Source organism: Aricia agestis, chromosome 5 (assembly GCF_905147365.1).
Source record: "Aricia agestis chromosome 5, ilAriAges1.1, whole genome shotgun sequence".
NCBI classification, from domain to species: Eukaryota; Metazoa; Arthropoda; class Insecta; order Lepidoptera; family Lycaenidae; genus Aricia; species Aricia agestis.
The window spans coordinates 10566463-10594157 of record NC_056410.1 but is presented as its reverse complement, the minus strand read 5'-3'; the positions used below and the strand labels follow the sequence as shown (position 1 = coordinate 10594157).

General features: G+C 36.5%; 1 protein-coding gene across 9 annotated transcripts in view; it reads right to left on the bottom strand.

The window, feature by feature from the left end:
* LOC121727379 overlaps nt 1-27695 on the bottom strand; it is an 88932-nt gene that overhangs the window by 44835 nt on the left and 16402 nt on the right. For 7 of the 9 annotated variants that reach the window (XM_042115174.1, XM_042115175.1, XM_042115177.1 and 4 more), the window contains exons 2-10: nt 7451-7625; nt 6216-6318; nt 5518-5636; nt 5109-5263; nt 3534-3704; nt 2153-2201; nt 1405-1569; nt 789-1075; nt 32-183 (exon numbers count right to left, since the gene is read on the bottom strand). In XM_042115174.1, coding sequence (XP_041971108.1) covers nt 32-183; nt 789-1075; nt 1405-1569; nt 2153-2201; nt 3534-3704; nt 5109-5263; nt 5518-5636; nt 6216-6318; nt 7451-7625 — 1376 coding nt within the window. Of the gene's footprint in view, nt 1-31; nt 184-788; nt 1076-1404; nt 1570-2152; nt 2202-3533; nt 3705-5108; nt 5264-5517; nt 5637-6215; nt 6319-7450; nt 7626-22035; nt 22435-27695 lie in introns of those variants that run through there. The other 2 variants (XM_042115179.1, XM_042115176.1) reach the window with 2 other exon arrangements.

Sequence of the window (27695 nt, the reverse complement as noted above, 5' to 3'; positions counted from 1 at the left end):
CTTACCGGCTAACTAATAGAAAATACATTACCTATTTGCCATTGCCTCTCCAGCAGCTTGACTTTGCCATGGGCTGGTGTTACAGAAGTGGCTTTCATCACTCTTGTACGATGGACTAGACTCCTTGCTCGAACAGACCGTAGTTGGAGACGTTACACCACTGGATGACTTGATGAATGATTTCTGAATATGCAACAAAAGATTGTTAGTGTCGTGGCTCCTACCTAGGAACTAAAACATAGGTTACCTAAATATTGTATAATCAATACCTAATTCTACGGTGCCGGTCGCAAATTGGTACCTGGCACTGTATCTCATTGATTTGGCACGTGATTTAACGTTACGTTTTTTATCTTCTTCTATCTATCTTTTTTGTCTTGTTGCTGAGTGTTAGATTTTCGTTACCGGAAATTACTTTTTTCAAATAACAGGTTTTTTTTAAATTGGGATTAAGTATATTATGCGGTCTCACCACCTTTTTCAATGACGGGCTAATAAAAGAACAATGTGGACAGGTGCTTAATGTAAATGAAAGAGTTTTCATACTTATATTTTGTCTTAAGGTGTCGGTTGGCAGCAGGCGACATGAAGCAACCGCAGGCGACGTGTCGCAGCGACACTACTGGTTTATGATTTCTATGAAATACTCTCCGCAGCTTGCGATACGAAGCTAGCGACACTTATTCATAATCATAAAAATACATAGAAATCAGCAGTGTCGGCTATCGCGACCACACTTCGTCTGCTGCAACTTCATGCAGTAGCCGGCTTCCAATTTGTACCTTTACCTGTTTGTTTAATATTTCAGGTTGTGCTCTATCCAAGACGAATTTCTCTTCATCCTTGTAGTCGCTGGTGGTCTGTATTCTGGTGGGTCTAGTTCGCGTTCTGTACCGGTCCAGGGTGGACATTGGTGAGCTCTGCTTGGGCATGTCCACTACTGGCTTAGGAGTTATGGGGGAAGGTGGAACGTAGGTGGGTGCGGGCAGATCGCACTCCGGAGACGAGTCCCCGTTGAAGGAACTGGGAAGTTTTGGTAGAGGTATTACTGCGTGACCGGTTACTACGGCATCGTCTGAAATAAAGTTTTAATGTTAATGTGTTAAATGAATTTTGGTCACAAAGTTCTTAGATCTTACATAAGTACTAACATCTTCTTATTGTAACATCAAAGAAATTGATTCTTGGACAAATTGTGGGCCAACGCGCTACGTTATTGGATCGGGTTGTGTCAATCTTAGCCAGATCCTAATTTGAATAATTAATGATTAACTTCACACTAACCGATCAAATAACGTAGACTAGCCATCAATCAGCCTGTTAATAAATTTAAAATTTCTCTAGTGGCATGAGCAGATAAATCAATTTTAGGATATAGGTACCTACAATAGAATGTGAACTCACCCATGAGATCCAGATCAGCGACATGCAGTTCTCGGAGGTGGAAGCTGTGGGAGCCCCTCATCACCATCTCGAGGTTGCGGGGGCGGTGGCGCGAGCGGGGGGACACGTCGCCCCCCTCCCCCCCGGTCCACACGCCCGAGTCGTTGGATACCGTCGACCCGGCCCCTGGGAATAATTTTAAATTGGAAAATATCAAAGTTACTTTAACTAAAATATACTAAACTAAGTGGAGCTCGTTGTAAAACATGACAGATGATTATTTGGAAACAGTGGCGACGACTGGATCTTTCGCAGGCGGAAGCTCTTGTAGCCTATCAGATTAGGATTTAGATTTTAGATTATGGTATTCAAAACTAAGTGGTACCTTAAAGAGAAGCCGATAGGAATTGATATTTTATAGGAGCCTCACGATACGCAAAAATTTTCTGTCTCTTTTTAAGCTTTTAAAAGCTTTGCGAGAATTCAGAAATAACCAATTGAATTTAAAATACCTAAACTCCCAGGGGTTTTGAAATGCTTTTTACGTTACAAAGTTTGTCAACAATTTGCCCGAGTTGAGTTTCAAAGTAAACGGAATTTTTAATTGCAATTCGATAGCTTTGTAGTGGTGGACAATTAAAAACTTTTTGAAACTTAAAGAATTTAACAAACATATTTTGCATCGGTCGAAATATGGGCAAACATAAGTACATTAAAATTGAACATACATAAATAAAAATGTTAAAATATGTAATCCAGAAAAAAGTACCTTCTCTCCATGCTTCAGCGGCGCTGGCTTTTCGAGTGTTGTTAACCACCTAGAAAAAAAACACTATATAAGGTACTGTTTATTTCCAAAGCATTTCACTTATGTTTGAAAATAATTATTCACCATCGTATCAATTAAATAGCATCAGCTACAAAAACACATCACGGAACGTTACGTTACGATGTTCGTTAGAGAAATGTCTCGTAGTTAAGTGGCACCCAATAGTTTAAATATACACGCCAGACGAAACGAGTCTCAAGATATCCTAAAATTTCGTAAGAGATTCGGACAGAAAATAATCAACATAAAAGATTTTAGCAAACAAAGTACCTATTATACAGATTTCTTCGAGCATTTTTGTAAGAATTCTTGAACTTAGTATTCCGGTTTATTTTGTCTGCGATATTTTCAACTTGAAATGTTTGGTAGAGACCTGCCGAAGGGCTACGGATCTATGGACATCGTAAATTTGATAAAGCGTATTCAAAAAATGATATGCTTAAAGTTTACAAAGACGGCAATTATTATTTACTATGCAAGTCAAATATTAAAAAGCTCCCTATTGCAAAAATAAAATAATAACGTAAGTGGATATAATCATTAATCATTATATGTATCATTAAAACAAAGCAATCAATTCAGTAGTTAATAAAATACAGTAACGACCGTAGGTAAAGGGTTTTAATCTGTCTTCCTCTACTTATTCCTAATGAAATGGTGCAATAAAATAGTGATGGATCGGTCTACGTTAAGGTATTAATTGGAATCCATTAGCAGAATTGGCAAGAAAAGCTTCATTTATCGAAACATTTACAAAGAAAACATAAGAAATATCATAAGGTGCAACGCTATGTATACGACGATATTATATGCACACTGCAGCGTTATTTTAAACTGTTTCAAAACCATCCACCCCAAAATAGATGAATGATGACCTACTTCCTGATGCGCGGTAAAAATACTCTTTTGTGCTCCCAATAAGCCCTATTTTCGCTTGAGTTAATTATATCAAAGAAATGCTTCAGACCACTCAAAACGAGAAACATTCAATGAACATCGAATAGTTGTCTCAAAAACGTAAATATTTTCTTTAAAATTGAAATAGTTATAAAAATATTTAAGTATTAGATTTAGATTTTAATTTGTAAGCGAAGAATACATTATATTCTATGTAGGTGTAAAAAGATCACAGATATTTTTTTCAGGAATGAAGAAATACGTTATTTCAATAGGTACACAAACTTACAGTGGCGATAGTAAAAAGTTTTGAACGTCATAATTAATATTGATCTCAAATGAAAACTGTATTTTAATGCTGGGAACGATAACTTATAAAACATGATCTTATTAATTATAATTATATAATATTTATAAAACATACTTGTTTAGCTGACTTGGTGGTGTCCAAGTTCTTGATAGCCGGGTACTGGGGTCGGGGCAGCTGGTTGGTCTGGAAGGTGTACTTCCCGGGGGGCTTGTGGGACTCCACCACAGTGCGGGGGACAGACGCGCCGCGAGCGTGGTCGCTGCCTCTGAGGCTCCTTCGTGAGTCCTGCGGATTAATAAGTGTGGGCTAATCAGGGCCTGTACCACGAAACGGTTTTGAGACTTAAACAATCGGACGTGAATGCCGCGTCCTGCTCTAACAACGTCATTTCACGTTTGTTAGAGTAGGACGCGGCATTCTCGTCCGATTGTTTGAGCCTCAAAACCGTTTCGTGGTACGGGCCCAGGTGGATACAGGTAAATGAAGTTGACGCTCGAATCAGTGACAATTTTGATCACGGTGCGATAATTGACGCCATTTTCTTGTGTCTGCTTATTAATTTATGATTGCCCCTCTTTTATGGGATATTTCGGATTTATTGATATATTATGTTCATTGGATAGCATAGGCGGAATTACTGAATTAAAATATTTTAATTTAATGATGCCGTGCTAATGCGGTTTTTGTTTTCACCCTGTAGGAAGCCGGGTATTAGCTAAGATTTATATTATACTAAACATTAATTATATCTAAGGAAATATATCTATTTCCATCTGTACCTAAAAACGATTATTATTGATTTATTAATGCTTGTGTACATACATTTTAATAGAAGATATAGGTATATTTTAAGAACATCGCGGCATCGTAATGTTTTAATTACAGAAAAGTTTTATTGATAAGTCATAATCATTTCCCCATCTATAAATAAAGCAGGATAGTCTTTCAATTAAACTTTAGTTAAGCTTCAATTGGCAATTAAGACAGCAGTCCCTAATGGCTTGTATCCGGTTGTATATTCAGAATCCTGTTATCCAGTCAACCAGTGGGATAACGGGATGTAAAAATGAAGTATGCAGCAAATAGCTCCGCGCGAGAACCACCATTATTTTATACTTAGGTCCATAACGAGTTTCTTGCGATGACTAATTACTTACCGGGATAGGCCAGTAGCCAGACGCTAAAAAACTTGCTCTATACTAGAATCAGAATTAACTTTGTTTTTTACGCTCACGTTTGTTTCGTTTTGTGAGGTTGAGGCTTTGTGATGACGAGCTTAAAAACCAGCAAGTGAATACTCGTTTTAAGTTCTCAAGTGTGCACGCAACGAGTACACTCTTTCCTTGAATATGTATGTAAGAGTTGCGAACAGGTTGAGAAAATTAAACATAGAGACTGAGTACCTACAGTAGATAATATCCGTAGTCTATTTTTTCAAAGATACATGGATACATATCCATTATCCATCATCTCTTATTTATTTGAAAGTTTAAGAATAATAACTATTGATAAGTAGCTATTATACAATATAACAAAGAATGATTTAATTCCTACTACGTATTATTTTCAAAGAAAAATGCCAACAATGGGATGACTGCCAACGGTAGTTTGCCCTAATTGTTATTTGTTATTATGTTAATAAATTTAGATTATCTGGTCATTGAACTTATGTACCTGAACAATACTCACTTGTACTGGATGCTGTTGGCTCTGGTATGTCAGTATGACGGTCTGCTTGGTGACGGGCTTCGGTACTCCGGCGGCATTGACGATGTTGGTGACACCAGTGGATGAAACTTGCGTAGAGAGGAGGGGGAGGTTGTACTGATTTGTACTCTTCTTATCTGGAATAATTCGTTAGTTACTGTAAATAATGTATATTCTAAAAGTAATCAATGGCTGAATAATGAGATGATAATCTAAGATTGGAGCTAAGGATGGAAAAACGTAGAGACTATTCTAAGTGGATGATAATGTAATGAAATTCCTAAATCTAAGTGACCAACTCACCAAAAACATCCTGAATAGCAAAATTGCAGAATTTGGTAACCATAGGAAAGTTAATTCTTAGGAGTCGTCGATTGAGAAATATTCTTACCTAAATTATTATTATTTGTAGTTTCCTTATCCTTATTGGGTGCGTTGAAAGCGGGTTCCGCGGCCAGCGTTACGTCGGCCACCTTCGCTGTCTTACTGTGCGGTTGCCTGAAACCGAACCTAGGAAATTAAATTGCCACTGTAAAACACATCCTGTTGGTTCCTCGTCGACTCTGGAATATTCTATGAAGCATGTTAGTGGCTATTAGTACCTAGATAGGATGCGCTATTTATTAACGAAGTAAGGCGTTAGCAGCAGCGGAGATATTAGTAAAATAATTTTAAGAGTTTTTTATATGAGCTAATCAATTTTTACAAGCAATCCGAATAATACTGTTGCTTTTACATTTGCTAAGGCACAAACAATATTGTTTATAATACAAATAGTCGAATTGCTGATACTTTATCGTAAGGCACAATATAAGTTTTAAGGCATGGCGAAATGGTCTCTATTAATATTCATAGCTAGAAGATATTCGACCTTCAGAAAAACCTTATTTTGTAATGACTACAAGGATATTATGCCATTATAAAGGTGGTAAAGTTTTATCTTCACATGTTAAGGCTCAATAAATAATTGTTGTTCAAGCTGTTTTATGAGATTATTTCGGACGAAAGCGAGCGCTATCTAAATATTAATCAACAGTACGAAATGTCTAAAAGCTATTATGTGTTACTATGATAAAAGGTTGAGCATACCTGTTGCTTCTGAGCGGTTGACCGACGGTTTCTTTGCGAGGTCGCGCGAGAGGCGTCGAGCGCCCCGACAGCACCTCTTCAGGTCGTAAGTCCTCTGTGGAGCCTACAAAAAAGGCATTCAATTTAATACTATCTGCATTAGTTTTGAGTTTTTTGCATTGTAACCTTGGTTATATACTGTAGGTTAGGTTAGAATTTGTGTTAAACTTTGATATCACTCAAGGCTTTGTTATGCCCGGTAAGTTTTCCTAAGGTTTATTGACAGGTTTTTTTCTATTTAGTTGAACAGAAAAAAACCTGTCAATAAACCTATACAATACAATAACAATAAAGCGTCGTTTATTAGGTAGTGTTTTGTTGTTAGTAAATCTAAAGCGCTAGTACATAAATAAACCCTGTGAAAATAAAAAATAAAAACCGGAAATAAATACGCCGCTATCTGACTGCACCTAGAATCTAGAATCTCAATTATTAACTACACTAGCTTCGCTCGCGTGAAATTCGAAAATCGTGTACAATACGAATATTCTTGCAAATCTCCTTTAGAAACATGATGTTTTTCCAAGACCAAAAGTAGCCTATGTTACTCTCTATCCTTTCAACTAAGTCGATGCCAAAAATCAACGGGGGGGGGGGGGGCTGCGCCCCCCCAAGTACCGGCCGGGGGCAAAGCCTAAAAAATCTTACCCCCTCTTTTGACCCCTTGGAGAGGTGGGGGGAAAATTTTTGTATACCCGATGTTAAGTTGGGAGAAGACAAATATATCTGCGAAAACCGCATTCAAATCGGATCAGTAGTTTTCGTGTGATGCTGGAACAAACATACAGACAGACAGACAGACAGACAGACAGACAGACAGACAAAAAACTAACCACAGTTTTGGCTTCTATAGCGATGTAGTAACAGCCTCCGCTTATTATTTTTTGGATATCTTTAATGTACAGAATTGTCATTTCTACAGTTTTATTATATGTATAGATTGCGTTTATGGCAGCTTGGTTGCTTCAAGGCCTGCTCCACCGTAACTCCACTATAGCTTGATTATTGATGAGTGGTGAGTGGTGACGTTACATGCAGTGGCGGCCTTAGCCCTTGTGAGGCCCCAGGCGGAAGGTCTTTGCGAGGCCCTTTGTCTTACGGAAAAATACCTTGCGAGACCCCTGCAAGAGCGAGGCCCCGGGTGATATCCCTGTTCGCCACCCCCTACGGCCGCCACTGGTTACATGTACTCTTACCTCCATTCCCATTCTTATCATGCGGCTTCTGCTTGCGTCGCGCGTTGTCGTCGGCTCGCGAGGTGCTGGCCGGCCGGCGCCGGAACCCGAAGGATGTGGCGACGCCACGGCTCGGCTTGTTGCCGTTCCCAACACTCTTGTCACGCTTCTTCGCCCCCTTCGACTCAGAGTGACCCTGTGGATAAAGTACACTTAACGTTAAAAATCTGTGTCTATGTGTATGCTGTTATCTGCGACTGTACCGTAAGTTGTCAAAGAGTGGCAGTCAAAACCCCTACTACTATAAACAGATAATATGGAACACTAATGATCTACCTAAGCTATACATAAATAAATCAGCACAGGCTTGCACCGTTAGAGTTTTAGTTTTTAGATCGTAGTAAGTAACATAAAAAAAACCGGCCAAGTGCGAAACGGACTCGCCCATGGAGGGTTTCTCAGCAGCAATAAGGTTTATTATTAAAAGGTTTTTGATTTATTTTTATATTTCAGTTGATTTAATGAAAGTTAATTTAAGGTTTACCATTTATGACGTATAAAAAAACTACTTGCTAGATCTCGTTCAAACCAATTTTGAACGAGATCTAGCAAGGGGGGGGGTGGACATTGTACCGCTTTGGAAGAATCTCTCTCGCAAACTATTCAGGTTAGAAAAAAATGATATTAGAAACCTCAGTATAATTTTTAAAGACCTATCCATAGATACCCCACACGCATAGGTTAGAAGACAAAAATGTCTTGTTTCAGTTGGACCTATGGGGAGCCCTAAAAATTTTAATAATTTTTCCATTTTTGTCTCAAAATTTTAATGCGGTTCAAAGAGTATATATCTACTTAACAAGTTTCATTAGTATAGCTCTTATAGTTTCGGAGAAAAGTGGCTGTGACATACGGACGGACAGACAGACAGACAGACATGACGACTATAAAGGTTCCGTTTTTGCCATCTGGCTAAGGAACCCTAAAAACGATTTTCCTACAAATATTAGATAGCATTTTCGTTCAAAATGCATTAGTGACTAAAGGAACTGTTGTTCCCAGTATAATTTTATTTCCCTAATTCAGAAGTTTCAGTATTTATGCAATAAGTAATGCAAGATCGAGATTTGAGATAAATCGATTCCCACGCTGCAGTTGGTTGTAAGTTATTAAAAGATTTATTAAGAGCGATATAAACGTAAATACACAACGTAAGGAAGTAGCTCTAAATGCCAAACCTAATCAAATATTCTAGAATTTGAATACGCTTAGAGCCGACAGTGCCGTAAATAGCCTTTTTTGCGCCCTGTGCCGTGTGCGAGATTCTATAACTGCGCCTCTGTTTCTTTTTTAGATATTATAGACGTACCCGAGCAATGCTACGTATAGGCCCCTCTGATCTGGCCATTCTTGCGCCCCCCCCCCAGAGTCTACGCCCTGTGCCTGGGCACCGGTGGCACCGCCCTATTTACGGCACTGAGAGCCGATACGGAATAAGGAATTGGTTTTGTTCATTTTTCGCGTATTCGTGGCGAATTGTGATGAGCAATACATGGAGAATGTGGTCTGCGAACTTTTTGGGAACATTTTATCGTTCTTTTGACGCGCCTTAATTTTGTGTTGTAAATATTTTGGCATTATGCGAGATTGGCAACGACAATGAACTCCTTTGTTTTATGGATGATGTCATGATTGGGGAAGCGTTAATATACTTAATAGTTATTAGGGTTCCGTACCCAAAGGGTAAAAACGGGACCCTATTACTAAAACTTCGATTTCTGTCCGTCTGTCTGTCTCCAGGCTGTAACTCAGGAACGGTAATAGCTAGAGAGTTGAAATTTTCACAGATTATGTATTTCTATTGCCGCTATAACAAAAATACTAAAAACAAAAAAATATTTAATTCCCATACAACAAACGTGATTTTATTGCAATTTCTTGCTCGATATTAATGATGGCAACAGATTGGCACCTGAAATGTTCACAAAATACTTAATTGTTTTTATACTTTAATAATTAAATAATAATAAAAATTTAAATAAGTAAAGTAAATAATTAAGGGCGGCTCCCATACAAAACACACAATGTTTGGCTATTTCTGCTCTATAATGGTACGGAACCCTTCGTGCGAGAGTCCAACTCGCACTTGGCCGATTTTTAAAATATGCACAATTCATAGATATTTCTTCTCGATGATAATACAATCTAAATTCCAAATATTTCAAATACACGTCGTTGTGTACGAGTATTGAGACATCGAGAGCATTCACAGTTCACACCACGTATCGAGTGAGGATCGTGTCTTCACATTTCCTAAGTCTGCGGGGACTTATATTCACGTTCAGAATAATAACGAAGGGTATTGTGCGTTGGGCTTTTTCTATTCGAACACAGTCACGACTCGGAGTAACTGTGAAATGGTTTTTAATAAATGACGCAAATCGATTACAATTACGTGTCTTGGATGTAAAAGATGGATGTACATTTAGTCCGGAAATGTTATATGAAATAGTCTTATCCTTCCGCACTTTTACGATAGTAATATGAGGAAATGGACTCGGACTAGAACTGCAATATTATGCATGTGTTCTGCTGAAAATATCAAAATGCTCTACATTTTATTAAACAGACTCTAGAATACCTATAAAAGATTATAATGAAATGCTATCTAATATCTATTCTCCAACCATTTCCTGTATGGCATGGAAAAACATAGCATTAAGGGGGCGACTAACCCTAAAGTGTCGGTTTTATAATTCATTTTTTTACTTGAAAATAAGCCCCGAATTGTTTCATTTTCTAAAATAAGATACTACATTATATTTCCGAGAATTCGATCTGAGCAAAAACACGATATCTTAAAATTTTCTCGATAGAAAAAAATCACAAAGATGCATCTAACTTTCACGAATTTTTCATTTATTGCCGTAACCGTGCATTGAAATAAGTTAATATTTTAACACATTGTTTAAAACTCTATCATTGAGAGATCGACCTAGCGGATTTTTAAAATGTTGTATATTTATCGAGTTATTGAGAAAAAACTAATTTGGCGATGAATCCGCGTCGTTCTTTTTCACCTGGCATATGAAAGACGGGCGTGAGTGTGAAGAGAGAAGGACGATGTTTGATTTTTGGGGTTAGTCGCCCTCTTAAACTTGGAACTTGAAAATATAAAGACTACAAATATTTTACAAGCCTTTTAAGATCCGGGTCTCTAATATGAAGATATTATTGATCTGTGTATGTTGATGTAATGCAATTTCATGAATATTAATGGTGTATCTACACGTCTGATATGGCGATGGGCGGATGCGTGAGCCTTAACAATGGCCTCCCAAGTGACGAGGTCTAGTCGTATTTGGCACCTGTTTTTGTTCTGCACATTTTGAGCAACGAAGGCTATAAGTCATATTTGAATTTGTTCCTTGGAAGTGACTGTATATTGTACGTAAACACTTCAATTCATTTTGACTAATATGAATGAAATTACTTGAAGTAGACTATATAGGTAGAAGCAGTAGTCCTGCAAAGCTACAAATTGCGATGTATCCAAGGAATTTTTCGTGTAGGTGTAGAATAAATTCTAGGTTTAATGTGTAGGAGCCGAGCGAGGCTAGGTGTTAAGTGTAGATACTTTATGTAGGAAGGCGGTAGTCTACGTTTAAGTAGCAACATTCTAGACACCAGACACATAAAAGTTTTATTAAGGCTCTTTAAGCGTTCTATAAAAAGGTTTTAGGTGGCGTTTAATTTACTTTGTATGGAAGTAAAGTTTCCTAAATACCGACAAAATGTTAGCTTGAAATATGAGAGATATATCGAGTAACAATGACGCATCAATCCCTCGATCGCGGATTCTTGGAAATCTATTGTTATATTGTTATTCTGTTACTAAGCAATCATTTCACTTTCAGTTTGTTAATAGGTATAGTTAGGAGCAAAAAAGGAATTTTCACATGGCAAGCGAGAGAAAAGAATTCAATTTAAATCACAAATCAACATTTGTCTTTTTTTCGTTAAATTGATTCTATTCTATGGGCCTAAGAAAATTGAATCAGCGCGTTTCGATTGTGCCAGTGAACGTCCAACATCACGAACGTAATAAAACAAGCGAAAGCATCCATTCGTTACCTCTGGGATCACATTTCACTATCACTGCCTTCTCGAGTTATCAATTGGGGCATATGTCTAGAAAGTTCCAGTGAAAGATGGATTGATCTTAGAATGCACCTATTAACGTCTAGTTACTTGGATCAAAATCTGTAGCTAAAAGCTCGATTTATCTATCTATTCATACGTCTTCATTCCATGTACTTATTAGGATCATTACAACTATCAGACAGACATAGACAGACGGTATCAAGCCAAGTTGGAGCTAACACAGCTGACGTTTACATTATGAGAAACATTTTACTTCATTATTTGAAATCCTTAAAGGTCTATGAATGTAGCTTTGTAAGAATATTAAGTAGTGTATCGTAGTATAGTGATCATTGAACGCCTCTAAACATATTTAGTAGTTCAATAACTCAATACATTATGGTGATAATGTCAAAGCTTAATCGATCGTGAGTCGTGACCGCAGCTCAGCTTGCGGCAATTAGCAGCTCGAACACGCTACACGATGCAGCTTACATGCAATATTCGTACCTCACGAGGTATTTTCGTTTCAAGGTCCAAACAATTAGATGGTCTGAATGTCGCATCAAGGTAGCATTTAATATTTCTTTGTGTTTACGAAAATATTGGGAAAATCAAGTGAGCACCGCCTCTAGATAGTAGATGAAACGACGGGAAATGAGAAGTGCTCTACGAGATAATCTGTGAGTACTAGAACTATAATCTAGACTCAAAATAGATTCTTCAACTGATACTGCCGCGGCCGTGGCGCTACGGAAGGCTAATCTCACCGAGTTGTAATAACTTGGATGTTAGTGGCTATTTCCTAATAACATTTTGTAAATTTATCTGCACTCTATAAGGCGTTAGAGCGTCCGTGGCCTAATGGGTAGACCTTTGGTTCGCACTCTTAGAGGGTGCAGGTTCGAAGGCGTGTTCCTATAAGACATTTTCTGATCTCAAGTATATAATACTGACGCTCGTACGGTGAAGGAAAACATAGTGAGGAAAACCGCACATGGTTGGTCCCAGACTTATTGACTAGTTCTTTCCTCTGGACTAGGCCGACTATGATGCGAGAATGCCGTATGCGCTTGGGCAGTTATACGGACATTTAAAAATCTTGTCCCAGGCACTACAGTATTTGAGGAGTGGTACTTCGCTCTGAAAAATACTGTTACATAAATCATCCATTACGGATGTAAAGGCCTAGTTTTATATGGCATTAAATTCTAAACGAGCGATATTAATATTCGTAAAATATTCTGCTACATCTTCCATTGATTGTAAGAATAGCTACATTATAATGTATGCAGCAATAACAGTAATTGCTAGCAAGGTAGCTATTGATGAAACGATTTGCAGCAATGTACCGCAACAGTACGTTTTATAGTCAAAAACTTCTATTCAGTTTTAAATAGAAGTCTTTCTTTATAGTCGATAATAGTAGTTCGACTTCTATTAGTAGGAAAGTCTATGTTTTGATCATGAAAACCTTTATCGTAACTTTATGCGACTCTTGTACAGCTAATAATTATATAATATTTCCTTCAAGCTAAAAAATGCAAATCTTTGCAATAACATTTTATTATAATCGTTGTTTGCTCATCACGGCGGAAGCAGAATAAAATTCTCGCCAGGAAATGAATGCTTTCTATTTTTTTGCAATAAATTGGAATAGAAAAAAGTTTCTAATTTCCTATGGATTTTTTAATTTTGGGGCTGCTATTTCGATTCATTCTCGATATTTTATTGAGAATGCAAATTGGGTTATTCAGAATAAACACAACTTAAAAAAAACAGCCTTCTGATTAAATTAAGAAAATATTTCTTATCTCCGATACATTTTTATAATAGGTTTCGGCTATTTCTACATTCCATATAACGGTGTATGAGCGGACGCTGTAGCAATAGGTGTCATTTTGTGGCCAGTAAATAGCACGGACCTGCTAGTTGCTGCCAACTGCCGGCTGCCGACTGCCTCGGGATATCCTACAAGTTAGTTCACTTGTAAAACCAGTCCACTTTATGTTTATGTATCTGTAGCAAAATGTGCTAGCTACTGTTTAGATTGAATATAAAATTGATCACCTGTTTTGTCCCCAATTAACAGATTGGATAAAGAAAAATATTGATAGAGGTTTATTATGAGTTTTGATTGACATGCTGTAGATATTTGAGATGCTATGCGAATTCGCAGTTGAATGTGGGAGCTCCAGGTATATTTGTAGAACTAAGGGCGAAGCCAAAACAACCAACCCTAAGGGGCGTAATTTGTGAGTCGCAGTAGTTCGGTTCGGCAGAATTCTGCTGCATTCAGTTTCATACAAAAGGCCTGTTTGATTCACACGAGCGTAATTTTGTGAGTCATAATTTGTATGAAAAGATATTTACGCGGCAGAAATTCTGCGACTCACAACTCACAAATTACGCTCGTTTAGCTTCACCCTAAACCGCAACTTCTTTCGCGTAAATTCTATGTCCTTTATCGGAACTTAAAAAGTTAACCCCATTAAGTAAATACCAAATTTAATTGAAACTGCTTCAGCGGTATAATTTTGAAGAGGTAAATGATACACTTTCTTTAAAATACAGGATTAAGATGCTTTTCGAATTGTCGATTGTACTAATGGACAATTCGTTAATACGTAACGTAACAATATCATTATTATAGTAATCAATGACATGTAGACGCATAGAGTCTAGCCAATTCAAGAAATCAATAAGACTAGACGCGGGTGTGGCCTGACTCGATTCACCCCACGATGCAATTCACAGAATTATAAATGTTGTAAACTCTATCTTTGCGAATATTTTGTCTTCCTAAACTCCACTATGTCTCTACGTTTCAAGTTTTAACGAAGCACTGAGTATATTATGTATGTATTTATTAATATGTATTATGTTACATTTGATTTATTTTTTATGGCACATTCACCTTATATACTATATTATGTTTCCTCTATCCGTGGTTGCCTGGAAAAAATTACTAATTAGTAATAAGGCCGCCATTGTTGATTGTAGTACATACTAATTGTGTTTTAAAAATGTCTTTAAACTGTTATAATTTATTATGTGTGCACAATAAAGAATATTTATCTTATCTTTATCTTATATTGAATGGTAGCAACATTTTAGTTTTTTACTGAATTTGTTACACGACTTCAACTTTTATCAAACTCTTCATTATTTATGTACCTAATTTTCATGAAATCATAAAAAATATTCTTAATTAATGTTATAAACACTTAAATGATAATGTTATTTTTAAATGTCATTAGATTTACAACTTTGTTAGCTTGTTTCATTAGATTTACAACTATTGGTAGTTATAATTGGTACTATTAACAACAGCTCTAAGTTTGTAGAGTCAAGTTTATTAACACAAGAGATGGGATCAGACATCGGGGTATTCAGCCGCAAACCAATCTCCGCTTACAACCAGTTGCTGGCTTGAAAGCCCTTATGTCATCGATATACTATAATTATTATAATCTACACTAATATTATAAAGCTGAAAAGTTTGTTTCAACGTGCTTGTCTTAGGAATTAGGTAACAGTTTCCTAAAAAAAATTCAAACAAAGTCTCAAGCAACAACTTATTTTTAAATGTTACAGAATTTTTATAGTTAGTATACAATAATAGTTTACGGTGACAATTAACTGTTTTGTTTACTCTAATGTTCATTATATTTATTTCATCTGTGGGCTGTGGCCAATGTTTACACCTACCTAAGTAAGATTTATAAGTTAAATGTAACTTGTAAGGTTAATATCTCTTTTGCTATTTAATTAAACAGCATGTAAACGGATATTCAATGTTTTCCATTCACAACAAACTTTTTTGAAGCTTGCAAGTTGCAAGGTAGACCGTACGTCATAATTTAAGCTTTTGTGGGTCTCGTTTATATTTTATATCTTGTCGTATTAGCAAGTTCGATCAGCAGTTCTATCCCGACTCTATATGACAGAGCTATAACGGTGTCGAATAGCTGTAATATATCGATACTGTTCATTATCATTAGGGAATTTCTGTCCGGGCTTTCTCATTTGAATAACATTTTTCATTGCGTCATCTGACGTGGTAATTAATAGTATATAGTGTTAATTATATTTGACATTTATCAAAATCATAAAATTAATGAGTTTTTTAAATTGTGTATAACTTATTTATATGTTACTCTACCATATGGTTTTAATTTAAATTACGGAAGAAGGAAAAATCATGAAAGTTTTAATCTCATTTATTGTGATGCAATAGTCGTTCTTCCAACATAGTAAAATAGGTCTCCGTGTCCACATATCTGAGGAGTTAAAACATTCTAGGGCTTTTTAACCGACTTCCAAAAGGAGGAGGTTATATGTTCAGCTGTGGAGATTTTTTTTTGTATCTTCAACGATTACTCCGCCGTTTGTGAACCGATTTTAAATTTTTTTGTTTTGTTGTATTAGGTTTCAGTACCTGGATGACCGAGCTTTGCTCGGTATAGCAAACACTCATTGACTTCGTGTTACTTAATAATGCCATATCTGCTGGTCGTTAAAACAATTAGTTGCTCAGAAAATAGTATTATTATTCGCCAGTAGATGTCAGGAAGAGTTTCAGTCGAGATGCCAATTATATATATTTATATATATATATATATATATATATATATTGCTCGTTTAAAGATATAAGATTAAAGGATCGAATTGAAATAATTCGTCGTTCCTGTCTAAACTCTATTAAATCACGGCGAAGTTAATTTCGCTGAGAGTTTAGATTTCATACCCATCTTCTCTGTTCACCTAATAACCATTTTGTAACATGTTTTTGTGTTTGTGAGCGTGAAATTGGTAATACGTAGCATCAGTTTATATTCTGTTATAGCATTGCACTACATACGACGCGCCAGTAACACACTGTTCTCAATACTTTCGCAATATCTTCCATTGCAATTTTGCAGATGGATCCCACCCGCAAAGATGGACGGCTGCCAGCATCAAATAATGGATTTCCTGCTCTTTTAGACTTAAGGAACATAATGAAATAGGAGAATTGGGTTTCGATTCCAAAAATTACCTTCTTAAATGAAAGCGGTTAACTGTGCAGGCAATGTCACAGAATACATAATAATAGCTCCCACACCGGTTTCGGTGACGGTGGCCGATTTTATTGAAACCAGGCCAGCTACGCAGGAGTAATTTTATAGTGCCCAAGTGTGTGCGCAGTACACAAGAGCACTCTCTATTCCTTTACTCCCATAACCCAGTGGGACGGAAGACCGACAAGACTGGTGAGAGATCAGGCGCAGGACCGACTTTTTACATGCCCATCCGACGCATGGATCATCTTACTTGTCAGACAATCAGGTGATCAGCCTGTATCGTCCTAACCAAACTTGGAAATAACATGTTTCCAACGCGGGAATCGAACCCACGACCTCCGAGTCAAGAGCCGCGCTCTAACCAATAGACCACGGAGGCGTCATACAGAATACATATTGGTTTAACAAGCAATGTATATTGTATAAGCTGTGGTTAACGCTGGTATTCTGCCACTTATTGTGTTAACTTATTAACTCTAAAGTGACAATTTTATCTTGTTCCTTTAATTTTCTCTGTTTATTTGAACTGTAAATGACACTGCTGCTGTAAAACCACATTTTATTACATTTACTTTACTACGTAAAGATTACAACCCTTAAGAGGAGTCCACACCGCCGTTTTTCCATACAAACGTTGTCCCTTGTTTCCTCCCTGGATAATGCCGGTAGAGTTATGATTTTTTTCCTGAATATCTATGGCCACTATTAGCATGTCCCTATGTTTTCTTTTTTTTCATAATGTTATTATTAAAAAAGATAAGAACGTCCAAAAACCCAAAAAAATGGCAAGATTTTCCTCTGTGTTCAAACACCCAGAAAACAAAACTGGCTAGAATATACAAAACAAAAAAATAAAACATAAGAACACAGCTCAAGCCTTGCTTTAATTCTAAATGAAAAAAGTACTTAAATCGGTTAAGTATTGGAGAAGGAATCAGCGGACAACGAATCGAAGATTTTTTGTTCTTTTATTAGAACTTTTGTCGTGTTGTCTCTATCGCGCTCTGCGGTGGGAGACTTGAGATTAGTGAGACAGCAATACATTTTCAAATACCTATTTTCAATTTCTCTCGCCCCTGGTGTATCCTCTTAATTCCCACGCAGATTTCATTACAACATTTTATATGAGAGTACGTTCTAAACAACATAGTTTAAGATAGCAGCACTGTTACAAACGTGACCCTGAGCCGACGAATATGGCTTTTATCTTAATCTTAACAATACAACTTAATACCCAGTCACTAACGCTGAAAGGAGGTTGTATATAGGAAGCCATAATTTGTTCCATGGGCCTTACAAGGCGCACTCAAAGGCCACTAACGCCATTCACCACAATTTACCTGTCTACTGGGCCACTAGCTTCTCACAGAGACGTAGGGCTGAAAATCAATAGCTATGTCCACACTGTGCACTTTCATCTTCAATTTTCGTCATCAACTTTCATATTGGCGCATTCAATAATTGAATGCGTCAAGGAACGCAACGCCAATATTGTCATTTTTGAAGTTTTGGATACGGTCAGAGGGCATGCGTCGCGGGCATGCCTCACGTTCGCTGTTGATTGCGCTATAACGCATGCCCTTGACGAACAGAAAAAGGCACAGTGTGGACAAAGCTATTGGAGCTTTCGCGTAACATGCCGTCTATTTCCGAGCACAAATGTTGCACTAGTACTTAAAGTTGCTAACCCTGGCGCTAAGCTCATATCATGGAATCTCGTGACTCGATGTATAACATCCACTTTCTAGCTTAATCATAATAAAATTATACCGACTTACGACAGCTTATGATGGATGGCGGTTTCTTTATATAAGGTTCGTATTAAACGTGACATAATTTAAATGTAATATCAATTTACTCCATAAATTGAGAATGCCAATCACCGTGTTTGCACTGTATACATAATACTCACTTATTTAACTATCGCTCATTTACTCAGATCATTCATCAGAAACTTATGGTACAAAATGAATGAATAAACAAACAATTTATCTGGTAAAATAATAAACATGCGAAAAAAAAGATAAAAGCATTTTTGAAGTAGGTAGTGTGCTGCAGCGCTGTAGAGGTTTCCAAACACTAGATTTCGCAGCGAATGCACGTTCAAAAGCTTAAAAGCTCTAAAAACTCGGTTAAGGATCACTCCCAAGAAAGCAAACCTCGCGTGACTTAAGAATATGGGAATTGGGAGCGTCTCGTCGCCCATTAGCTTTGTCCACACGGTGCCTTTTTCTGTTCGTCAAGGGCATGCATTATAGCGCAGTCAATAGCGAACGTGAGGCATGCCCGCAACGCATGCCCTCTGACCGTATCCAAAACTTCAAAAACGACAATATTGGCATTGCATTCCTTGGACGCATTCAATTATTGAATGCGCCAATATGAAAGTTGATGATGAAAATTGAAGATAAAAGTGCACAGTGTGGACATAGCTATTAAAAATATAAATGTACTTAGTTAAAACTTAAAATTAGTCAAACAAAGTTAAAACTGTAGAGTGTAGATTTAATTTCCGTCGAGAAAAAAGTAGGTGACCCTAGAAATGATCCGGAAAAGGGAGATACATGAGGCGACTAACAAGCTCTAGTGTATAGTATCAGAGAACTAAAAGGGTTAAAAGAGTATGTCGCCGTAAGCTGCTCCAGATACTAATGAAATATAATAGGTTACCAGAGCATGACCAGGATGTGGAATAACCTTTTATTTATCCATACAGATTTTACTATAAAGGTAGTTTAAAATGTAGCAAATAAAAATAAATAGAAAGCTGTCTGTCGGTTCTCACTAAAATTACTCTTAAATCAAAATATTTATTTAGGAAAAGTGCTGCTCCGCCCAAAAAGCATTAGGCGGATTTTAGTGGGAAACTTATAAAAATATATATATTTGATGGCCATAATAGATAGTTTTCATGTTTCATTTTAATTAACTAGGATATAGTTAGCAATCTGGGAAAAGTAATTAAATTATTGACAGCATAGTTATTACAAATTTTGATTAAAACTTTCGGTAGGTTCTTTGGTAAAAACATACTCGCTCTGTATAAATGGGTCTATGAATGTGTATGAGGCATTGAGGCATAAGTATGTCAGAATGGCATTAAAGATGGTGAACTCCTTGATCTAAGCTATGGGAAATATGCATATCGAAAGTTCTAGTCGCAAAAAGTTGAATTACAAAAAATATTACACTCGCTCATAGATCAACAGGGTGACGTGTGAATTCTCGGTATAGATAAGTCTATTAAATATTAATTTAATATAGACCGCAGTTTTATTGACGGGCTGAAGGCATTGTTATATAAGAATGGCGTGGGTGCGAACTCTACATAAAGAAAATTGATTCCCAACGCACAGTTCTCTGGCTTTCACTGCGATTGTACAAAAGGTCAGATGTGCTCGTACTATTTCATTGTGAGTACATCTACGAGTACAAAAAGAGTACTCGCACTTGACATAAACGGTTTGAGTACGCAACAACAAGAACATAATAGAGTTATAACAGCTTTAACATTCTCTAATTTACGACTGACCCGGCATTAACTTCTTGTGCCTTATTTTACTATCTAGTTGCCACTAATGATCTTGAGGGCTACGTCTAGTTATTAAAATAACGCAGACGTTTGCTTATCTCGCGTACAAATTCAACATAATATTATTCTGATGTGAGTAAACTCGACTACTTTAAAATCGTCTTCCAGGACTTAAAGTACATCCATACAAAATATTTCATGCCGAGCACACAGACTAATTTTCGCATGTATAAATTTGGTATGTATAAAGAAGAGTAACGAAGAAAGATCAGTTAAAAACCCAGGAAAAGAAGGAAGTATAACCTCAAACCAAGAATAATAAGGACTAACCGCACTAGACACCGCCATGCCAGTAGTAATATGACTACCTAAATCCTAAAACATTGGAACTTGGACAGTATCAAAAACACACTGTATACCTACATAATATGACAATGAAATAAAAAATATAGTACCTGGATGACCGAGCTTTGCTCGGTATAGCAAACACTCATTGACTTCATGTTACTATGTACTATTTTCTGAAAATGATTCCTAGCTATATCGATTTATCGCACCCGAAACCCCCTATATACTAAATTTCATGACAATCGTTGGAGCCGATTCCGAGATTCCAATTATTCGTATTAACGAGCAATTCTTGTATATATATATATATATATATATATATATATATATATATATATATATATATATATATATATATATACAAGAATTGCTCGTTTAAAGATATAAGACAAGATAATAGGTGTTTGTTTCTCATATTATACTTTATACATTTAAAAATGAGCAGCTCCTTCTCTAGATTAACACCAAGGCATCGTAATTCGCAAAGTCTGTCAGCCTAAAATATCCACCTTTTTTCAATAACTTGAAATGTTACAAAGATTTCATTCCAAACGCCCTTGTTGGTGTCTTTGTAGGTGGCGAGCCACGACGTAAAACTGTAGACAATATCTAAGCGTCAAATTCGTATGTATACTTAATTGTGTTATGTATTCCCAAAGTAACGTCAAGTGTTCTTGCACAAACATAACAAACAAAACATAACACTGACCATAATCATTAATTAGAACAAAACAATAGCGAAACTTTATTTCGAAATTCAAAAATTCACATCTTATTTAATAATGATGACTTAGTTCCTGGAACATTACACCGCGTGTAGCTGCTTAAACATTCTGTTTATTACTTGTTTCATTAATTGACAGTGAAAGTGCACCAAACGAGAAGAAAAGTAAAAACTCGATCATTTCGAGAAATTAAACATGTACTTAAGTATTATCTTTTAAAATTTAATAAGTACCTGGTAGGTATAGGGTACTCCAAAAATATTCAAAGAAAATATGTTACGTACATTCTTCTACATATTTTTAGTTAAATTACGGCTTAACTTTTGATTTCCATAAAGGAAATGTTGCCGATTTTATAGCAAATTTTTAATCTAGCGCTTTCTATTAACTTGCGCAAGTTTTTATTGGTGAAATTTTCTATCGATATAACATAACTCGAGATACAAAATTATACAATGTTATGCCTAATCAAATATGTTTTATGATAAGGCCATGTTTTTAGATCTTCGATGTCTTAATCGCGTTTCAAACGTTTAGTATCTGTAACACCACTCAGACGTTGCATAACTATAGAAAAAAGTTAGATAAAATCAACTAAGAATATTATCATTGTTATTATAACTGTAGTGCATTTTGAACAATAAAATTTAATGTGAATTGCAGGCCGTTACAATGTTAACAACGTTCCTATCAAATCTTGATTATCATTTGTTTAAATTGAGAACGCGTCTTCCGTGTTACGAATTTCCTGCATCTTCAATCCAGCGCTTAGAGTATAGAGTATAGACTCACCATATCGCACTGAGCTTCACCGTCGTCATAGAAAATGCTGCAGTCATCCATTCCTCCCGGTTGCGCAGGCCTGCCTAAGCGGGGCTCCTGCACCCGAACATCAACGGGATCCGCGGCCGGGGCGCAGGCATCCGACACCACTGGCACAAGTCACCACGGCTATCGACTCCGCCCGGGGAATCCGATGAGTCACGAGCGACCGCACCGACTGATCTCGAGCTGGGTGCTCGGTTCAGCTTCGATGGCAGCAGTTTTTCGGGCCGAATAATAGGCAATATCGGCCGCCGATTATTTTCCGTTCAAGGGCGATTCGGTGAGCGAGCAGGGCTCGGTTGGTGTTTTTTGTGATGAACTGCGTAGTGGCGTCGCGGAGGGTGGCGCGCGCATTGCCGGGGTGCATTGATCGCACTCGTAGTGCGCATGCGCGGCCTGACTCGGGCCTGTTTTGACATTTCTGTGGTCTATAGGTGGCCCACGAGCTGCGTGGTGTAAGACGTCAGCGTCGCCCGTTGCGGGGCACTTGACATTCTTCCGTGACTTTGTCTGCTAACTTGCCTTCACCTACGAATGTCTTACGTTATAATAAGATACAGTCTGGTCTTAATGTCACTACTATATTGCATACTCCTACTAGTTCTACTGTAACTATTATAGTTACAATAAACATTTACTGTATAATTTTGAGCTTTTAATATAATTATTTCTCTCTTATCTCTCATCGTAAAAAGCTTTCACTGGAGATTAATATCTTCAAAAGCTCATGAAAATTTCTTAAATTTTTTCTTTTAAGTAGTTTTTAAACGACTTAATATGGTAGTTGCTAATAAGATTGAAATTTAAACATTGTAGATTAATTAATCTGTTTCGATTTTGGCCAAGCACGTTTTGACCGCTTTATCGTGAAGTCGTGCAGGTGTATGGAAATAAAGTCGAATAATGCCAAGGTACTCTGGGTTATATATGAGCCTCTACAGATACTTTATCAATTATCATTGACAATTACTTTTGGAAACTAAGCTATGAGTATGGATAACAAGTATAGATAGGCATCACTAATATTATAAATGAGAACATAATGTACGTGTTTGGGAATTCTTGTCTTTTTGTTACCTTTTCACTCTTTAACTGCTAATCGAATGCGATGAACAATGTACGGTTCATGTGTTGCGGGTAAGATATATTTAATTATTAATCTTATATCTTTAAACGAGCAATTCTTGTATATATATATTATATAATTGGAATCTTGGAATCGGCTCCAACGATTTTCATGAAATTTAGTATATATAGGGGGTTTCGGGGGCGATAAATCGATCTAGCTAGGAATCATTTTTAGAAAATATCATTTTGTTCGTGTTTTATCGAATACCGTGCAAAGCTCGGTCAAATAGCTAGTTATTACCTATCTAGTATCCAGTCCTATCTTATCTTTCTTATCTTTGGATCTTCGAACTTCTTTCTATTTTCAAATTTGCTTGAGTCTAGACGATAAAATTGCAATTTGTAGGCTAGTTATTTGGGGTCCACAGCTCTGGATATATTTTTACAGATCTAGTTCTATCTAATAAACAGGATTGCAAAGAATTCACCTCCCTATTGGTAAATAATAAATGCTGATGCATCTCTACCCTGGGGAAATATCGTCTAATAAACAATTCAATAAAATACAGGCGCCGAGAACAGGATGTGATATAAAGCTGATTATGTTTACTTTGTAATGAAGTTTGAGGTCTCAAGTGACAGCTAGCTATTTTCATATATATTTAAATATTATCTCGCACATGTTATTATGTTCTGTTGAAAATAATATGTGGCAACAACCCTGAAGTATAAGTACTTTAAGATAATTAATCTTCGTTGTACAGCCTTAGGATAGGATAGGTTTCAGGTATCAACCATGAATCATGATATAATCATATAGTAATACTTAGAGAACAGAGACCCTAATATATTGTATCATAGTAATAAGACTCTACCTTAGAACACATCGAAGGAAGTAGGGTGAGAATGTAGCAATCTTAATACAAAATCTTATCTCGAGGTGTTACAATTACAGTCGAGTTATTAGCGAGATTATCAGCATGTCTTTGCTCATAACTTACAGCTATATAGAGTATGAAGTGTAGAAATGTTTACGTCACACGCCGGCCGCCGCACTCTTACATAAAACATAAGTCTGAGAAAAACGTGTATGGGTTCTTTGAGAATAGAGAGCCTTGGTGACGAATGCCGAGACGGGATAAAAAGTTTTTTTTTAATGAAAGAAGGGGCAAATGAGCAAACGGGTCACCTGATGGAAAGCAACTTCCGTCGCCCATGGACACTCGCAGCATCAAAAGAGCTGCAGGTGCATTGCCGGCCTTTTAAGAGGGAATAGGGTAATAGGGGAGGGTAGGAATGGGAAGGGAAGGGAATAGGGGAGGATAGGGAAGAGAATTGGGCCTCCGGTAAACTCACTCACTCGGCGAAACACAGCGCAAGCACTGTTTCAAGCCGGTTTTCTGTGAGGACGTGGTCTCGGTCGTGAACGTTCTCCGGTCGAGCCGGCCCATTCGTGCCGAAGCATGGCTCTCCCACGTATATTTTTTTTTATAATTCTTATATTTTTATAGAGATGTGCCGATCATGACTTTGGCCGACTAGCCGATTAGTCGGTTGCAAAGAAGCCGACTAATCGGCCGACTAGTCGGCCAAACCGATCATGGTTTCGGATGTATCCGTAACGCTTCGTTTACTGATGATTCGCAAATTGCGCAGCCTCCGAACGTGTCGGAACTCGGATCGTGTGATCGTCATGATACAATTGATAGTTTTCAGGATATATTTTTTACTATACATCATGTGTAACATGCAATCTTGCTTTAATAATAACCTAATTTGTTGAACCAAAATCAGAGTCTTTTTAATTCAAATAAGAATTAATTTTCGTTATAAAATAATATGTTTATTGAAGAAAATATTATGTTGTTTTGTACCAAAGCATTAAAAGATACAATTTTTATTCAGTAAATGTCCTAGATATTTCTTTACCAGCAAGTAATTTCAGACACAATTCACTTAATTTCAAAATAATCAAGGTTTTTCTTAAATGTAATTTCAGTAATAGTAAAATAATAAAAAGCCGGATAGTCGGCGCTTTTTGCCGACTATTCGCAGACTAGTCGGCGACTACAAAAGTGGCCGGATAGTCGGCTTTACCGACTAGTCGGCACATCTCTAAATTTTTTATGTATTGATATAAAAGAGCTGTTATTTGTAATGCCACGTTAATTGTTTCATTAATAACATAAAATATTTTGTAAGAGCATAATTTTTTTTTCATAATAGTGACTACTAAATAAATTAAGCGGGGCGCGTACAGTTGATAACTTTGCTTTTGATTATAGAAAACTTTTAGAAGCTAATTCTTATGGTCTCATCGCATCGTCCTAAAAAAATAATAATGTTATCACCCTATCTTCCTTGATGTTGGACAAATAAAATTTAACCAACTTTACTATAATTTTATATCTTCAACGTACGTGCTGCACTGCACTGTTTATAATCACTAAGTAATATCTAACCATAGTCTTCCGAGCCAGAGGTCATAAGATCGATGACCGATACCCACATACCACGGCATAGAGTGCATAGCAAAGTAATATCAATAACCTGTGGTCATGGACTCATTTGAAAAGAGACCGTTTTTTTTAGCGTTAAATTATTCTTTAATAAGACCTAAGGAAATTCTCACACGATTCCACTTTAGATGCGAATATGGTTAAAGTTAGAGCTGGTCCAACATTTGTTACGTTTTAATGTTATTCATATTGTTAATATTATAAATGCGAAAATGCTGAACCAACTCTGAATTTTGATGAAATTTGGTGTTCAGATACTTTAAGTTCCTGGAAAGGACATAGGACATTTTTTATCCCGAAAAAATGTCCGGTTTCCTCGAGACAACCTACTTTTAGCGCATTTAAGTGCACGGAGTTCTGGGCGCCACCTAGTAACTCATTTATATATTACGTCCACAGTCCACAGAAATATCATCATTCATGTCAGTGTAAAAATCCATAACACTAAACACAAAACACATAAAAATTCAAATATTTTTTTTTGTAAGGAATGTGAAAGACGAAAAATTTGCATCATGTAACTAGTAACTACCGCATGGCTCATTAATCTAGAACTTGTAAAAGTAGGAAGCTGATCTGAGATATCACTTTACGGCTGTCTATAAAGTAATAATTGCAGTTATGTCCACGTTACGATAACGAAAAATCCGCTGCATTCATCATCAAGAGACTATTATGATGTATGAGACAAGGAAAAATATTACATAACACCATAACATCTGTAAAAAGGTAAGAGGTATACACTAAACATACACACTACACATTGTGAAGGTAAGGACTAGTAGCAGGGGTAGGCCCGCTGATGTGCAAGATAATAGAGCTAAATTAGCGATTGTTTTTTATTCATGTAATATTATGTTTTTAGGCACACAGAATCGCAACTACTATTAGGAAATCAATATTGTTTTATATCCCAATGATAAAACTGCATTTTGGTTCTCAGACTCTATTAAATTTTAATCAGTTGTCTTTGCATTACCTTTCTTTAAAAGAAAAAAAACTTCCTTTGCATGATTCTCTAAAATAAAAATAAAAAAATATTATTTATTGTGATTTGTCGGTGTCGCGGCGGTCATTCCCTCCGGCGCGACCACATTCCGCCGGGAGACGGGACGGGCGGCGGAGTCAACGCGCTAGCTCACATCCATCAACTACTCAATAGGCCCATAATTGTATTTACGATGACCCCTGATCTGAAGGGATAAAGTTCGATGTAATTTATCGGTGTTCTCTGCAGTTACGATCCTCACCTGAATAGGGATCTACAAATAACGCATTGAAATGGTTTGCTAATAGATTATACATAAATAGCTTTCATAATCTGTTATAATTTTTATCTAAATAAATAAAGCTCGATACGACTATCTACTAATAATTCGACTCGCAGCGTCAATAAATTTTCAGATTAACGAAGAAATTACAACAAATGTCTAAAAAAACTATGTCTTTTGTATTGTAACGTACTGTTTTTGCCTTACACTATAATTACTTTGTTAACCACTGACTCCAATTTTGTATGTAAGTTTTTTTTCTGTTTATCTGTGAAAACTTGTAATTGGCCTTCATGTTTGTGTAATTTGTATTTGCTCTTGTATTTAGCCGTAAGTTTTCCGAATTTAATAAAATAAAATAAAATAAAATATAAGTACATTGGTTTTCCTAAGGTTTGCCCCGATTTACAAAAGCGATATTGTAAATCGGGAGTACAGCCAAAATTAAAGGAACCATAGGAATTAGGAGAGTAATCACCTCTTCTGATTTCGGAGTTTAAACCAGCTACTATCCGATTCATCACTCTAATTTCATAGAAGAAAAATATAATCCTACTTATAACATATTCGATACGATCATAGCACGCTTAATAGCTATTAATTAGTGGAGAAAAGTAATAATAATACATTGATGCATATACCTACCTCTAATCTCTATGTTTAGAAGAAACTATTATGGTTTAAAGCCAAACGATAAGAAACAATTACATTGTTATTTTTTAATTCAAATTTAATAAAAAGACTAACTACTTACTTATTTTTTTATACT